This window comes from Lycorma delicatula, chromosome 1, assembly GCF_047948215.1.
Source record: "Lycorma delicatula isolate Av1 chromosome 1, ASM4794821v1, whole genome shotgun sequence".
Classification (NCBI taxonomy): domain Eukaryota; kingdom Metazoa; phylum Arthropoda; class Insecta; order Hemiptera; family Fulgoridae; genus Lycorma; species Lycorma delicatula.
Window position 1 is genome coordinate 92760196 of NC_134455.1, and position 18155 is coordinate 92778350.

General features: G+C 31.1%; 2 protein-coding genes across 7 annotated transcripts in view; both read left to right on the forward strand.

Moving 5' to 3' along the window:
* The window catches only part of twin (CCR4-NOT transcription complex subunit 6-like twin), a 654848-nt gene that overhangs the window by 607688 nt on the left and 29005 nt on the right, over positions 1-18155 (forward strand). For all 6 annotated transcript variants that reach the window (XM_075357822.1, XM_075357815.1, XM_075357830.1 and 3 more), the window contains 2 exons: positions 83-237; positions 3548-3699. In XM_075357822.1, the coding sequence (XP_075213937.1) occupies positions 83-237; positions 3548-3699 (307 nt within the window). The remainder of the gene's footprint in view (positions 1-82; positions 238-3547; positions 3700-18155) is intronic.
* Positions 9916-11250, forward strand: LOC142320180 (protein YIPF5 homolog). Its single transcript, XM_075357868.1, has one exon. It carries the CDS (start codon positions 10202-10204, stop codon positions 10964-10966), a length of 765 nt encoding a protein of 254 aa, XP_075213983.1. The 5' UTR covers positions 9916-10201; the 3' UTR covers positions 10967-11250.

An 18155-nucleotide genomic window follows, 5' to 3' on the forward strand; every position in this document is an offset into this window, starting at 1 on the left:
TATTTTAGTTAATTTTCTGCAGATAATGTATTTTTCATTTTTGTAATCTTCATTGATGAGCTGACATTTTTTTTAATTTCAGGAAGTTGAGACAGATCAGTTTTATAAATTCTTTCTACCTGAGCTGAAGCGGGATGGTTATGATGGGATATTTTCACCTAAATCTCGTGCAAAAACCATGGCTGAGAATGAAAGGAAATATGTTGATGGTTGTGCTATATTTTATAGAACTGCTAAGTGAGTAAATCTTTTATTTTATACTTTATTACTGTTTCTACATTGATTTATTTCCAGGTTTAAAATTGTTTCTTATCAATTATTTGACCGGTTTGTCATTAGCACCCTTTCCTTCTTTCCACATTTTAAAGTGTATCCAATGTCTATGGTTGCAATGAATTAGTGATAAATTTTACTTTTTTCTACGATTCTTCTCTTAACATCTTTTTAACATTCTTTTTTATTTCATCCGCAATTTTTTATAAGTTCTCATTCTTTACTTTTTCTAATTCAGTCTTCTTCCCATCCTCTTTCTCTTCCTGTTCTCCTCAATTCCTTATTTAATATGTCCACACCTGATCCTCCTTATTCTCTCTCTCTCTTTCTCTCAGTTTGTGTTTTTCAAGAGTGTTTTTTATCACCATAGATAGAATTTTTCTGTATTCATTTCTTGTGTTGTAATGGCTAAGTTTTGTTCTATAGCAAAATTTTTGGCATATCTGAAAATAAATAATTAAATTAGGCTATATAGTGGTATTAAAAAAAAATCTCTAATTAATAAATTTATACTTTTCTGATATTGTTAGATTTCATCCTTTTTAAAAAAAATGAATTGTTCCTGGTAATGTGATTGCATTAACAGTAACTTATTACTGTATTTGGTGGTTACTTTGTTGCAACATCATTTATGTGTTGTTTGATTATTATGTAACTACCAATATATGGTTAGTGAAATGTGACAAGTCACTTTTCTTCGCAGTATTTTTGCATCTTCTGTTAACATAACATAACATTCTGTTAACTCAAAAAATATTCTTCCTTTAATTATATTTATTAATTATTTCCTTCCTGATTGTATCTATAATATTTACTAATCTTACATATTAATAAATTTAATAAAGAGAAAAACTTTTAGAATTCCATGTGAGTTAATTAAAATTTCATGGAGTAAAAATTCATTTTTAATCTTTTTTGCTTAGAGACATTGTGTGTTTAGTTCTAAATCCTTCGAAATTCATTTTGAAGTACATTTTTCACTATAAGTCATCTAGAAATCTTAATGTGTCTTGTAATAAAATTGAATTATTTAGTCCATTTTGAATATTAATAGATTATGTCTTAATAAATATCTACAAGGTATGTTTGTTAAGTAAATACCTAGCTATTAAGAGATGACAATTTATTTTTATACAGTTTTATTTTTAAAGAATGGCTATGTCTTACACAACTTTTCTGTGTAGCTCCATCAATATTATGATGTTTTTTGTGGCATGAAACCAATTTCTCTTTTTAAAATGATGTCATCTGTGAAGACAGCCAGTGTTGCAGTGCTCTATGATATCGCCATCAGTTTTATATAGTACTAACCAGCAAGGAACAGCCTCAAATGAAAGATCAAGTGAAAGTCTTAAAGAATCATCAATTTTGTTATTGTATCTTATGAAAAAATCAAAGGACTCTAGTTACTTGTTTTTGTGCTTCTTAGAGAGGATTTTTAATAGTCTGTGTTTACTTAGGACATGGTGAAACACAGAGTATGTGCTTTATTATGACATCATTGTCCAACCAGAGGTTCCCAAGCTTTTTCGATTCTTTGTGGCCTTGCTGAATTCAAATTTTTCCAAGTAACCCGTGTCAAATTCTAACATGTATAGTTTGCAAAATAGCCAATAGGTTTTTGCAGGGTTTGTTAAAAATAAGTAAAACATATTTTAGATCACAAAAAAATGTAATTGACCATTCAACTAATTATAATATTAGTGTGATGGATGAAAATGTTGATTGCTGCACATTTTCACAAATCTTGCAATTAAACTGATCACAGCCAGACCCATTTCCTTCTCCACATCGATTTCTCATGTTACATAGATTTTACCAAAGCAACTGTTGAAAACTCAGCTTCGCACAAATAAGAAGACTCAAATGGAATTAAAATTCTCTGAGATTTATTACTCTAGGAGGATGTTCATATTTTACTGACATCCAAAATTCAGTTGATTCCACGCTGTTAAATTTTTTTTTCAACGTATTATTTTGTAAGACAGCTCAATCAGATTCTCTTTTTCTAAAGCATTAAATTCAGATGGAGCAGTGGCATTAAATGGATCTTGAATCCATGCAAATTTTTTGATATCTTTTCAAAATATTTAATATTTATTTATATTTTTATTTTATTTATTTAATTTTTTTTTCTTTTTGAAAGTGTTTTTCAAAAATAAATTTCATACTTTGAGGGAACTCAACTCTGGAGGTCAAAACCTGTTGCAACAGGCAGAAAATATCTTACTTCCACCTTCAGTTTTTTTTTTCTATAGCTGTAGTTTTTTTTATAAAAGCTAACATTTTCTCTAAGGTGCACGTTGCTGCATCCCTGCAGGGAGAGATTCCAAACATTCATCTTTTCAAAAATGCCATATAAATATGCTAGTTTTATCAAAAATCTTTATTTACAAAATGTTTGTTGTACTTTTGTTCTTTCTTTTTAGGCATCGGAGCTCACCGCCTTTTCTCAGCTCTAAATATGCAATTACCGTCAGTCCTTACTGTTGCACCATGTTATTCCCCCCCCCCCCCACCTTGGAGGCCTTCTCGTCTTAATTACTGCTTTGATCTTTGTCAGTATAATAAAAAGAACACAAATCCGAATTACTTACAAAATGTTGCCGTTTTGAATGATCTTATTTGTTTTTATGAAGAGGGTGGTTCATGATGAGTGGCAGAGTGAATGGAATGCTACCTACAATCAACATAAACTTCATCCCGTTAAATGCACTGTATTACAGTGAGGCTCTTCATGTAGAATAACTGTTATGAGGAAGTTATTATTTGCCATTTGCAAATAGGGCACACTAGGCTTACTCATGGATGGTTGGTGACTCAGTCTGATGTACCTGTTTGTGTTCTCTGTGACTGCCAACTAGCAGTGCAACACATCCTTGTAAACTGTGACCACACATTATGTAGTATTGTGTCGGAAGTCTAAACTAGGTCCTAAGATATGAAATGTCTTAGGCAACAATGTATTGGTTGTCTAATGTGTTACAGTTTCTTAAGACTATGCATCTGGATTCAAATATATGATTAAAACTCATGTTTTTGCCTTTTTACATTTGGTAATTTTATTGTTTTATGTTAGTCTTTTAATATTATTTTTATTTTGGTTTTCTTTTTGAACTTAGCATTCCACATAAGCATTTTACATCATTTTAATTTTTAAGGTAAATTTTAATTGTTAATCAATTACTATGGTAATTTTGTGTCCGAGTGCTAATAACAACACCTCATTATGCGCTCGGGAAAAAAAAATTGCTAACATCATTTTGTTTTCCAGATTCACTCTGATAAAAGAGCACCTGGTAGAGTTCAATCAGCTAGCGATGGCCAACTCGGAGGGTTCAGATGATATGCTTAATCGTGTTATGCCAAAAGACAACATAGGTTTAGCAGCTCTTCTAAAGACGAAAGAAGCTGCATGGGACAATGGTATGCATATTATTGTGATTTGTTTATTTTACTGATATATTTATTGTAGCATGATTTTACTTTTTCTGTAATTCTTTAATTGTTACATTAGCACGAAAGCCTTGTATTGCATACACCTTTGATTGTTTTTGACATTGAATTTCAGCATTCATATCAATTCCAATCAAAAGTTTATATATATATCAAATCAATTTTAAGAAAGCTGATCAATTTGTTATCGGATGGTCAAATATTTGATTGTAGTTTTTAATAAACAATTACTGAATTTTAGTTGAATATAATTTACCTAAACAATGAACCAAAAATTGTTTAAATAGAAACATTTTATTTGCATTTAAGGGAAAAAATGTGGAAAAATATTGTTTTTATGCACATTTTGTTGTGCAATTTCATAACACTATAGTTTTGATAAAGCAGTTCTACAAAAGTTTTAATATTTTTTATTTAGTAAGTTTAAATAATTGCTTATTAAATTTATCTTGTTAAAAACTTTGTTTTATTTTAGTTTTTCAGTTGTATAAAAAGGAATATTTATTGTATTGTACAGATATTTATACTCAATTATTTGCTTAAATGTATTGTAAAATATTAAAGATTATACAAGTTGATGGCAGACTCGGCCAATCTGTCAATAAATAATCTTGGATTATATATATCTTTTTTTTCAAAATTCAAATTATTCATTAACATGTTTATTGACCACTTTGCAAATAAAATTTATTATTAAATGAAATATAAACCACCAAAACAGTAATAATTTTTGTGAGATATTTTGGTGGTTTATAATCTACAACAAACAGTGATTTTATTCAGATGTAATGGTCGATCTTGGATCATTTGTGGATTGGGATCATACCAAATATGGCAATTTTGCTTGTTTACAAAGTTAACAAGCCAAAAATGAACCTTATATGAAAAGAGGATTTTTTTTGTGAAACTTTGGATCTACTTCAAGCTGTTCTAGAGTCCACTCAACAAGCATCTATGCAAAGAATAGTCCCTTGGCTTTAATTCTTGAGTTAGTTGAATCTTTTATGGCTATAGACCAAGATCTTGATGCAAAATTTGTCATGTTGTTGGAAGAAAGGCTCAATTCTTGTGAACGATGTTAAACCAATAAATGTCGATTTTCACGAACATTGCACTTATAGCAACAATATTCTCTTGATTCCTTGCATTTCTTTTGTGAATTGGTGTTTCAAAATAAAATTGAGAAAATTCTCTTTGTGTTTTTAATCAAACAATGACATGTGCTTTTGTTTGGCTTATTATGTACACCATAAATATCACGAAGTGAAATACTTAGCTGTAGCCAATTCTGTATTTCAATTGCAAATTTTTTTGATTTGTTATTTTGTTGAGGTGTGTAATGTTCCATGATGATTTGTTAACTGCAGAAAACAAATGACATTTGAAAAATTAAACAAAAATAATCAATGTCGCCACCGCAATCTGTTAGTTTTTTGTGCTGATTTTTAGACTCCTTTTATATATATATATATATATATATATATATATATACATGAGGTATGTGAAAGTAATGAGACTGACTTTTTACTTACCAAAGTTTTTATTTTTTTCAAACAACAATATTATCTCCTTCAAAGTAGTTCCCTTGGGCAGCTATACATCGGCGGAGTCGTTGTTCCCACTGCTGGTAGCAGCACTGGAAGGCTTCACTGGTAGGGCTTTTAACTGGTCGGTCACAGTCTTTTGAATGTTCTCCAGGGTTCCAAAGTGATGTTCTTTAAAGAAATGTTTCAATTTTGGGAAAAGGAAAAAATCACAAGGACTCAAATCAGGTGAATAGAGGATTGAGGAACTGTAGGAATGCATTTTGAGGTCAAAAATTCCCTGATGGAAATGGCCATGTGACACGGGGTATTGTTATGATGAAGCATCCACTTGTCTGGTCTCATGTGAATCACTATTTTCCTGAGCCTTTCAAGGACTCCTTTGCAAAACACTTGGTTGACAGTTTGTCCTGAAGAAACAAATTCTTTATGTACGATACCCCTACTGTCAAAAAAGCAAATCAGCATTTGACATTTTTTTGGTCGAGGAGATGATGGAGTATGCCACTCTTCACTTTGCCCCTTTGTTTCAGGATCGTACTCAAATATCCAGGATTCATCACCTGTGATCACACGATTGAAGAATTCATGGTCATTGTCAATCCTCTCAAGAAGATCAACGCACACGTTTCTTCGATTGTCCTGTTCCGTTGTGAGGTTTTTCGACACCAATTTTGCACAAACCTTTCGCATGTCCCAATCATCTGTCAAAATTTGATGTACGTGAATGTGTTTAAACTTAACTGTTCACTCATCATCCTTATTGTTAAACAACGGTCTGATCTCACAAGAAACCTCACATGCTCATTTTCGTTAGATTTTGAAGTTAAAGGTCTCTCTGAGCGGGGTTGATCTTCAACGTGTTCTTGGCCTTCTAAAAATGATTTGTGCCAGCACAAAAATTGTACTCTTGATAACCAATGTTCCCCATAGGCCTGTTTCACCTTTTCAAAGGTCACACTCGCGGATTCCCCAAGTTTAACACAAACACTTGATTGTAGAACGTTGTTCTAAATTCCGATGCTCCATTTTCGTAAAACACAATTTCACTTATGGCGCTGTCAAAAATAATGTGTTGGCTGAATGAAGTTGAAACTCGTACTGAGCATGTGGAAGGGATGAAAAAACTGATCTAGCACAGACCGGTAGACACAGCATTGCCAGATCGCTCACAGTATTACCAATCTCATACTTTTCTCACACACCTCGTATATGTGTAAAACTCTCTTCCCATCACAGCTTCGCCTGCACTATATTGTTACTTGCATTTCCCATAGTGGTCAATCTTTTTATTTTATGTTTTTTAGTCAAGTAATCAGAGGCAAATGCAATCAGTTACACATTGCAGTAACAGTGGCAGTGGGTGTGTTGGTTGAGCCACAGTGGTGCATACTTTCACACTACTTATAAAATTCAGAATTAAAAGAAACCCAAAAATGGTTTTTAAATATTTATCTGAAGAGTATTTGCAATTCCAAATCTAATGAATATCTTGTTTACTATAGTCGGGATTAGAAAAATGTATAGTCGCTCAAAACTTTTTTTACCTTCCAAGGTTGAATTTAAAAAATCTAGAATATGGTTTATTGATATGAAGATTGCACTCACCAAAAATCAGGTTAATCTTCATTTATTACCAAGAAATTTAAAAAAATAACAAGGTGTCGAAAAAATTCAAAAATTAATTTTAACCCTTGAAACTTAGAATTTCAAAAAAATCTAGAAATTAGTTTTTAGATATTCATAATCATTCAGTTCAAACCCAGTTCACACAGTGTTGGACACTCACAGTTTACAATTCATTAAAGTTTGCCTTCAACCATCAAATGACCACTTCTATGTGAATATATATGTCTGTAAATAAAGTAATGAGACTACTTTTTTTGGCAGCCAAAGTGGCAACACTGTAAAGTTACTAGTAAACATATGGTTATGTGAACAGCTGATTTATATTAGGTATTAATATATGTAGTCCATTGTTACCATGTGAGACGTAAACAAACTTTTCGTGAAACAAGTTCTTGTTGTGCATTACAAAACTGAGTGAATTAATTATGAGCAACGTTGTGCAATCAAATTTTGTGTTAAACTCTGTGAGAATACTATTAAAACATTTTCAAAATAGAAAAGGGTGTATGGAGATGACCCTCAGTCACGAGCCCAAGTTGTTAGGTAGTTTAAAGCATTTTCAGATGGTCAGGAATCAGTTACAAACAATCCACTTTCTGGAAGACTATTAATGTCAAAAAGTGACAACAATGTTTAACGAATCAGAGACTTGATACGGTACGACCGGCGATTAATTGTCAAAGTGGTTGCAGAACAATTGAATTTGAACTGTACCACAGTCCGTAAAATTTTGACAAACGAATTGGACATAAAAAAAGTTTGTGCAAAATTGGTCCCAAAAAACCTCACTGTTGAACAGAAAAACAACAGGGTGGAAGTGTGCCGCGATCTTCTAGGGAGATTGAAACTGATCCTGATTTTCTAAAAAATGTTATTACTGGTAATGAATCTTGAAGCTTTGAGTACTCCCAGAATCAAAAAGCCAGAGCAAGGAGTGGGACACTTCAAACTCAACACGTCCCAAAAGAGCAAAAATGAGAAAATCAAAACCATGCTAATTTGTTTCTTTGATAGTAATGGAATTGTCCATAAGGAGTTTTTGCCTACAGGACAAAAAATCAATATGTTTATTGAAAAATTCTTGAAATACTGCGGAAAAGAGTTGCCCATGTGATGATTAGACAACTGGATGTTGCATCATGACAATGCACCTTTTCACACTGCACTCTCAATTAATGAATTTTTGGCAAAGTAAATTATTCCTGTAGTTCCTCAATCTCACCTGACAGGGACTCACCTGACTTGAGTCCCTGCGACTTTATCCTGTTCCCAACTTTAAAAACACATCTCGAAGGATACCATTTTGGAACTATAGAAAACATAAAAATTAATGTAACCAACCATCTGAAGGATAGTCCGGTTTCCGAGTTCCAAAACTGCCATGAAGCGTGAGAAAATCATTTGAAGTGTTGCGTGGCTTCCCAAGGGAAATATTTTGAAGGGGTGATAAGAGTCCATGTATTTGGCTTATAAATAAGAAGTTTTTCTGAACCAGTTTCATTACTTTATATACAGTCCTATATATACACACCCCCCCCCCCCCCACACACACACACACACGAGGGGTCAATTTATTAATACTATTAATAAAATTGTTTATTTTTAATGAATTATTTGAGGAAGGTAGAAATAAAAGAGAGCCAAAGTGTGGAAAAATAATAGCTACAAGTTACATCATGAGAAAGATCATGATTTCATTTTGTATATGTAACACTTTCACAAAGAATGTAAAAATTATTGCTTTGCAGTCATCTTATAACTTGATTTAGATACTGCAGTCCCATTTTTGTTTTGAAATTATATTCTCTCTGTTTGACAATAACTATGGAAATAAACTCAACTTTTAAACTATGAGTCGAGATAATATTGCTGCTGTAAGTGCAAGTGACCTTGAAAATCAAAATTTATCGATTTCACATTGTTCACAAGATTAGGCCGTTCTTCAATAACAAGGCAAATTTGCATCAAGCTCTTGGTCTACATCCATATAAGATTTATCTGACTAAAGAATTAAATCCATGGGACCATTCTTTGTATAGATAGCTTGCTGATTAGACTCTAGAGCAGCTTGCAGTGGATCCAAATTTTCACAGCTTTTAAACTGTGAATATACTCTGAATTGTTTTTAGATTATATAGAATATAAAATAGATAAGGCCTGTAATATGCAAAAAAAAATTCAGAACATATTCCCATTATAGAACTAATGCATTATGAAAATGCAGTTTTTTAAAGATATTTTTTAACTTTATGTTAGCAGTTTTCTTGTGTGTGAGAAAAATCAAAATTTTTTACTTAAAAATTGAAGTTTAATAAAAAGATTAAAAATAATATTCATGCTTTTTATTTCTGTGATGTAAAAATTGACCTTTTTGTAATATCTGTTTGGATCGATTTTTATCATTATTATAAGACAGTAAACTAATTTTTAATAAGAACAATATTGGGATAAACATGCAAGGTTGTTAATTAAATATAGAAATATTTTAACCATATTATTAATAAAATCTAAAAATTTTTATACAAATCATGATTTTTAAAATTATTTTTTTATAAAGGAATTCGTCTTTCAATAATAATAAGGAAGTATATTTAATTGGGTAAAAGAATCGTGTAAAGGTGCCACATTTCCTAGTAATAAAGTACAGTTGAGTTTTGTTATTTATTTCTTTACAGCTGTTTGGCTATTTTTTAATTTTAAAATGTTTCCATTTAATTCATACCAGTGCTTATGGCGATTTAAAATTTAATTCACATAAAGAGATTTTTCATACAATGAAAAGGGTATTGAATTCTCGTATTACTCGGTTTAAAGCGAGTAATTTTTTTTATAATACTTTAATATCAATCTAGTTTTTGCATCAGACAGCTTTGGTGAAAGCATATTTTTTTCGTTCGTCGTTATTTTTATTTTTTAGATTGATATATATTTATTATTTATATTCGATTATGTTCTGTTAGTCGATTATGTGATACAAAAAGTTGGCAACTCTGCATGTACATATCTAGGATCTGTTCATTACAATGGCTCCGCCTAGTCATTGTTAATATTTAAGCAATGATTTTTTTTTCGTATATTTTTAACTAAACTGCGTTTTTATCATCGCTTATTTTATTGATTTTTATTGACTTTACGGAGAGACTGTTTTCTTTCATAAATATTGCTATATACATTGGAGCAATGTAATTAATCAGCGATAAGAAACTGGGAGTGTCGTCAGTTTTTCGTTTGGTTATATTGCAAGAAAGCGGTAGTGTTAATGTGTCATGTGTTTTGTTATTGAAGGAACTTAAGTAGTCATGTCGGGTTACTGGTATTCCAATAATAGTAATTTTGACCAGAGTAATCCGCAAACAAATTTTGCTTATAATAATGATGAATTTGTTAAAAATGCTGAACACTTGAACTTTCACGATACAGTTTATCAAACTACGGGTACCTCGGATTACAACGTAAATCCTTACAGTTCTTCATTTTCTGTCGGCTATGATTATTATAATAGCGGAAGTAAGGTTCCATCAGCAAACTATGTTGATAGTAATGAATTCGATGATGAACCGCCACTCCTAGAAGAGTTGGGGATTGACGTAGAACAGATAGTAAGGAAAGTTGTTTCAGTTTTGGATCCTTTCACGTCTACAGTTACAATTGGAGAATACGATTTAGCCGGCCCTCTGGCCTTCTGTATCGCTTTGACCATATTCTTATTAATATCAGGAGGAAAAGCATACTTCGGTTACGTTTATGGGTTGGCCGTGATAAGTTGTACAATGATGTATGTTTTGTTGAAGTTAATGACTTCGACTTCCGAAATCACTTTTATGTCTGTCGCATCAGTATTGGGATATGCTCTTTTACCGATTGTGATGCTTTCTGGTGCCGGTGTTGTTATAACGTTGCAGTCTAGTATTGGTTTTATTTTAGCTTCTGTTGCTGTAATTTGGTCCAGTCTTGCAGCATCGCGGATATTTGTAATTATGTCTGCTGATAGAGATCAGAGACCGTTGATAGCTTATCCATGTGCTCTACTATATTCCGTTTTTGTTCTTCTTGTTATTTTTTAAGTGTGCTTTGTGTCTGTTGTTGCTACTTTCATCTGTTCTATTAAAATATTGAAAATTATAGTGATATCTGACAAGTGAGAAAGTTTGTCTTGTGTCAGTTTTAATGCTTTACAAGCTGTTTATTACTTATAGTAATAAAGTAAGTTGTAAGTGTAAGAGTAAAAATGGAAACTGAATATGATGTAATGAGATAGAAATTTAAACTAATTAAAACTTGTTGAAAGAAAAGAACTAATGTAGTTAATCTACTAATAATTATTAAAAATAAATCTTTAATTTTTACATTTTATTTGTGCTTATTGATCCTTTGTTAATTTTTGTTGTTTAATTAATTTTCTTGTGGCTTTTTTGGTGTGATTTTTAATAGTTACTAGTTCCAAAAAGAGATAAATGCATTCTAAATCAGCAGAATTATTATCAAATTATGCTATCTAGTTTTTTTAATTATGCGTATAAAATGTAAAGTACCCGGGTTTTTTTCATACGTACAGAATACTTTTAAAAAACTGTAATCTTTTGTTTGTCAAATGTTGAAAATAAGCTTTTTAGAACAATTAGTACAACAATGATTTTTTATATAAAAAAAGCTGATTCTGGTAAAAGTGGTAAACTGTTAAGGTACAATGCCATAACTCGCAAAACTGATTGCCAATTGACTAGAGTATTGATAATTTGGCATAAACTTGGGCTGTGTATGGGTCACCTGTGGTCCTAACTTCTTTTCAAACATTTAAATCTTGTATTATGCTGATCGTAAACATATCCTATATTAATGTATGAAAAAAATTTAAGTTGATCAAGTAATTGCCCAGAATTACAAAAGAAAACTTTATTTACTTATTTAATAAACTGTGATTTATATTTTGCTCATCAATGTTTTATACGTATTTTTCAATAGTGAACATACGTTATTGGATTCTGTTTTATATTACAGTTCATTACAAATTAATTTTTGACAGTGTGACAACTTTTATTGGTAAGGAGAACAATCCAGTAAATAGATGTGAAAATATAATAAAAAATATTTTTGGATTTATTTATTTTTGAAGTTAGGTTGATTAATTGTATGATCAATGTTTAACAAAATAAGAAATACAAAATGGAATAATTGTGTTATCAGTGATGTCATCACAACCAGTACCTTGAGTGCAGCAACATTCTAACAGCACATTTGACTACTTTTACAAGTGAATAACTTTTTTACGCAGATTATACTTGCAATAATTTTTAAATTGTAATTCTTATTTAAAGTAAAGAAATGAATTAGGTTAATAGGTGATTTAGTAATGTTTTATGGAACTTGTGTAAGAAGTAAAACTTATTAATAAAATTTAATATGTTAAAAATATTTGTTGCAGTAGATTAGTAAGATAGTGAATAGTTTTTATTAAGCTGCATGTAACCAAATGTTGGATGTTTTTGAGAAACAGGGTTTATCTTTTATTGTGTAACATATGAAAATTTTCCTCATTTACCAAGGTTTAAGACAGTGTAATGTAAACATGCATAGTATTTAACATTAAGAGATTTATAAAGTACATTTTTAGTTGCTAAATTCATATTTGTAAGGTGTGTGATTAAAATTAAGAAATTTTTGTAAATAACTGCCAGCAGCAAAATGTTCCACCAGTGTTTTATTGGGCATGAAATCCATGATATATTTTACATACTTTGTAAAATTGCTGTCAAAATTACATCGTTTCAAGATTCCTTTTGATAGAACTATCTTCTTATTTATCACTCTTGGCTCTTGCAAATCAGTAATACATATATATAAATGTCTCAAAACAACTGTGAATTATCTTTTATTTAACTAAGTAATAAATTAACAATTTAATAAATTAAAAAGTGTTAAATAGAATAACATAAATAATTTAATGAGAAATGAATAATAGAGCTAGCCCTAATTTTAAAACTGAAGCAAGAACAGTTGTGCCAAACTGAATGTGTGCATGGCCAGGCCGGCCAGCTGATGGGTGGGCAGGGGAGAAGGGAGTCTTCCAAAACATCGTCGACTGTCTGCCAGCACGACACTTTCACAGTGCTTCATTTGATTCATATAAGTAGTGACTCACCACAGTTAACGTATTATTATGTCTTATCGTATTATTATATCATCATATTTAGACTGATATTTATGTAAGGATTTGCTGATGTAATGACTATATCAACACACAGTAGCAACAACCAGTTATTGTAGTTTTGTGACTATAATTAATTTTTAAACAACCTGCCCCCCAGATATTCCTTTATAAAACTACAAACTGATTGCATAAATTAAGTCTTAAACCGAGCACTGCGAGGATGTGTACAATTGTAAGATTTTTCTTCCTGTAATTAATTGGATAGTGTAGTGGTAGTGATTTTATGCTTACAAATAATTTTACGGTAGTTTTATTGGTAGTAATTTAATATTTAAAAAGCTTGTGTTTGCACAAAAAATAAAAAATGGACAATGGTGTTATTGAAATTGAAATAAAGTGTCATTCATAGTCAAGGCAGAGAAGTTATTTCTGATGTTTACAAGTTGCTGAAGGAAGAAACAGATAACAAGGCTGTGACAATTCCCCTTTATCAAAAGCTTGAGAACTGCTGCAGCATGTGGTGTGTCTGAGCAGATAGTAATGACAACAAAACAAAACATTTTTCAATGCCAGGCAAACCTACCAACTTCTAAAAGGCGTATCACAGGACTGGATGACTTCGATAATTGTATGGTAAGACGAACAGTTTAAAATTTTCACCTGCAAAAACATTGCATTCCTACAGTGAAAATATTAACTTTCAAGGACAGAAAACCAGTTTGAAATATATTCTAAAGGATCTTGGCTTTAAATAGAGAAGGGCCTGAAATAACAGAAAACTATTATTTGAAACGCCAGATGTTCGAGAACAAAGAATTTCTTATCTGAGGGCATTGAAGTGTTTCAGAAATAAAGTGGTCCATAATTTATCTTGATGAATCGTACATACTTAGCAGTCACCTTAAAAATCAATTGTAGTCGAACAATTCCTACAATGGTGTCTGATCTCTAAAGGGTACAGATTAATAATTATTCTTGCTGGCAGTGAACAAAGGTTTCATCCTAAATACCTTGACAATGTGGAAAGCGACAAATCAAATTGGGGACTTCATAATGAAAACAGTGATATGTTCATGGAATGGATGGAAGAAAAATTGCGTCCCAATTTGAAGCCAAGGAATTTTTTAGTAATAGACAATGCTCTTTACCATATGTTTAAATATATAAAGCCCTGGACTCAGAGAGCAGAAAACAAAGTATGAATGATCGGCTTGTGAAACACATTTCTTTCACCTTATGTATGTGCCTGAGCTGTACAAACTGGTAAAATTGCACAAACCTAGATTTTCCCACTTTATCCTTGATGAAGTTCAAGAGAAAGGTCATGATGTCTTAAAGACTGCTACCATATCATCCAGACTTCAACCCAGTTGAACTCATGTGATATTAAAATTTAATTCGCTAGTAAAAATACATCTCAAGTTCAAAGTTGAGTTTTCTTCAAGTTCAAATGCCAACCGAAGAGAAGATTGGTACAAGAAAGCTGGGTAAAAAAATTGAAGACTAGCAGTTAACACAGGAAAGTGATTGACAACCTCACTGAGTTGTTCATCTCATTGGAGAGCGATTCTGACTGCAAGAGCAGTGAGGAAGACTTAGATGACATGAGCCACTTAGGGTGAAAAAGTAACTAACTGATGACGTTCTTTTTTGACTTGTATAAAATATGTCTTGATTAACATTTCTTTATTAAGTCTTGATTGTTAACATAGTGCTCATAGTTAATATATAAAATCGTAATATTTTTTTAACCATTTCATTAGGATAAGTACAGTAATATATTGCTTTTTTCTATTATAATAAAATTTATGAAATAATTTATAATTATATAATTAATTGGCTGAAAATATGCTTTTAAATATTATACTACCTAATTATTTTATAGCGGTATTATGATAATATACTTGGTCATCGTATTTTATTAAATAATTTTGCATTTTATTGAATGAATTGGGATTAAAATATGTGTTGTTTATGCTGTAGATAAAGTATCATATTATAAGATCATATTTTGATTTTAATATTATAAATTCAAACTAAATATATTAATGAATTCATAATAATTACTTTAAATTACATATTAATGAGATGTATTATCAAATAGTTTAATTGTGATGAATGTTAGTTTGGCAGTTCACATTAGTTGTACTACAGGTATCGGCTGATAGAAGTGAGCATGATATTGTTAGTAAGGCTAGTAACGACAGCTGCGCATACAGATAGTTTGACTCAGCAGTACCTGACTTCTGCATGTCCTACATGAGGTAGTGGCATATTACTTACATTACAAACTAAAGTTAACCTCAAATTCATTATATTACACAATTAGATACTAACACCTGTAATTTGAAAGGGTTGTACTGCTCTAAGGGAGTTATTTACGCTATTATAAAATATTATTTTGTATTATAAATTGATACAACCATAATTGCTCACTTGGCTGCAGGCTGTTTCCATGTAAATCTTATTTGTATGATATATAAATCTAGCAAATGCTTCTACCTTAAAATGACTATTCTTTGGTATGTTCTGTTGTTTGAGAAAACTTATTATAACATTTAACAGTTTAGTTTAGTTAAGAATAAGAAGCATGAAGCATTGTTAAATTTATATAAAGTAATCATTTGAGTGTCTAAAACCAGTTGTTTTGTGACAGACTATTAGTATTATATTTATAGTGGCCAATTTTGTTTTATTAGATGTAAATTAAGTGTATAAAAAATTAAAAAAAAAAACAGAGAAATAATTAAAAAATATATATAAATTGAGATAAAAGAAATTTTTTATGTTTCACCATCAGATTATATTAATAGCAATAATTTGATGAAAAAAAAAAACATTGTAATTGAGTGAATTATAATTTGTATCCATTACATCTATACTTGAGTTCTTACTTTTCGCTATGGTTTAGCAAAAGCAAATTCTTGTGTGCTAACACAGACCTCTCTCATCTAATATGTTTTGTAACATTAACCTTCGATACTGCCTAATCCATTATTTATAGTTAATGAATTTTTATTTGCATGGTAGTTGATCCAACTGTGTAAGTATTTCTTGTTTGTAGAGATAAGGTACTTATTAACTGATTTGTACAAGAGCCTACAGGCTTCCATTTATCTATTGTAGATTTTTTATTCAAGGCCTATAGGCAGCTGTGTCCCAATCTGAGTAACGAGTGTACCTGTGACTTTTTATGTCTATGGATTAACAGCCAAGATGTGTTGTTATTAATAAAACCACAAAACTGAATAGTTGAACTATTCTACGATTTTTGTTAGAATTAAATTAAGTTTACATTATAAAGAAGATTTTCAAGTATATTATTCTTTCGTTACTTCCTTAGTATGATTATTATACTTTCTATGTATGAAGTTAGAAATGTTGTAGGAGTTTAAGGTGAATTAGGATGCAGATTTCAATTTCTTAAAGTGGAATTCGGTATCCTACAGGTTACCCACCAGGTTGGTCTAGTGGTGAAGTTGTCATTGTAAATCAGTTAGTTGATTTTGAAGTCAAGAGTTTTAAAGTTCAAATTCTAGTAGAGGCAGTTAGTTACTTTTATATGGATTTGAATTTGGGTATTGCTGGTTGGGCTTCAATTAACTACACAGCTCGAGAATGGTCGACCTGAGACTGTACAAGACTCACTTCATTTATTTACATTCATGTATATAATTTTCACTCATCCTCTGAAGCAATACCTTACGGTGGGTTGCGGAGGCTAAACGGAAAAAGAAAGAAAGGTATCCTACCAGTTTAGTCTCTGGTCTTATTGTATTTCTGATTACATCAGTCAATTGGAGAGTAGTTTATTTTTGAATTGTGCTATCATGTATGTAAATGACACAGCGATCATTTTGATTTAACAATTTAATTCTGAATGAATTAAGCAAATCATTTCTTTTACCTGTTTAGGTAAAAGTTTACATTTGCTGACAGTATAACTGTCAGATAAATTTACTGAATTGAGTAGATTGAAGGAGAAATAAAAGAAGTAAAGAAAAAAGTTACTGAATTTCATAATAAAATTGAACAGAAACATATAAGGGTAAATCAAATATAAACCGGAATTTTTGTTTTATAGTTTATTGAAGGATAATGAAAATACATTCTCTCTGTATTATCTTTCTACATAATTTCCTCTTTTGAAAACACATTTTTCCCAGTGGATAGCTAGCTTTTTGATCTCACTGTCATAAAATGAAGTTGGCGTGATGTCAACCAATTGCACAGGAATGCTTCAATAGCACCATTGTCTTCAAATTTTTGTTCTTCTTTTAGTGGCCAAACAAATGATAATTGCAGGGTGAGTTCAGACTGTGTGAAGGGTGCTCCAGTGTAGTCCAGAATAAGGATGCAATTTTTTCTTGAGTTTGAGCCATGGTATGGGACGGAATGTTGTGAAGCAGATGATGTGTGGGATTAGAAATTGACGTCTTTTTCGATGATATGTGTGTTTTGCTTTGTCTAAAAGTTGGCAGTAATACACAGGATTCACTGTACGACATTCATGGAGAAAATTTACCATGCAAAACTCCTTTGAAATCAAAAAATGTTGTGGCCAGAACTTTTCCAGCTGACAGTTGAGTTTCGGCTTTAATGGCTGCAGTTTCTCTCTTTTTTCACCACTCCATACTTGCCTGTTTTGATTCTGGGGTGTAATGGTGTAGCCAGGTTTCATTGCAGGTCATGATTTGATGCAAAAAAATTCTTCTTCAGCTTTGTAATTAAATAATTTTTGAAATGCCGTAGTAGTTTAATTATTGTTTATGAGGGACATTCAACAATTAAACTGACAAACATTTTTATGTGAAGAAAATGTTTAATGTAGGCAATTGAAACTTTTGTAAGTGTTAGTTGGCAATCGTGTGAAGAGTGTTAGTCAGTTGTTTGATTAATATTTACATAAACATAACCTCCAAAATCTTAAGTTATAATGGCATGTCTGCTCAATTAAAGTACTTTTGAAGAACAGGGTTCTGTAATCCAATCTTTACTTTTGGATAATGTACAACTGACAGAAATATTCTCTTTGATGAATAAACAATATGGCAGTAGTTACATGAACTGTACGAGTTTTTATATGTGGGTGGAAAAGTTTAAAA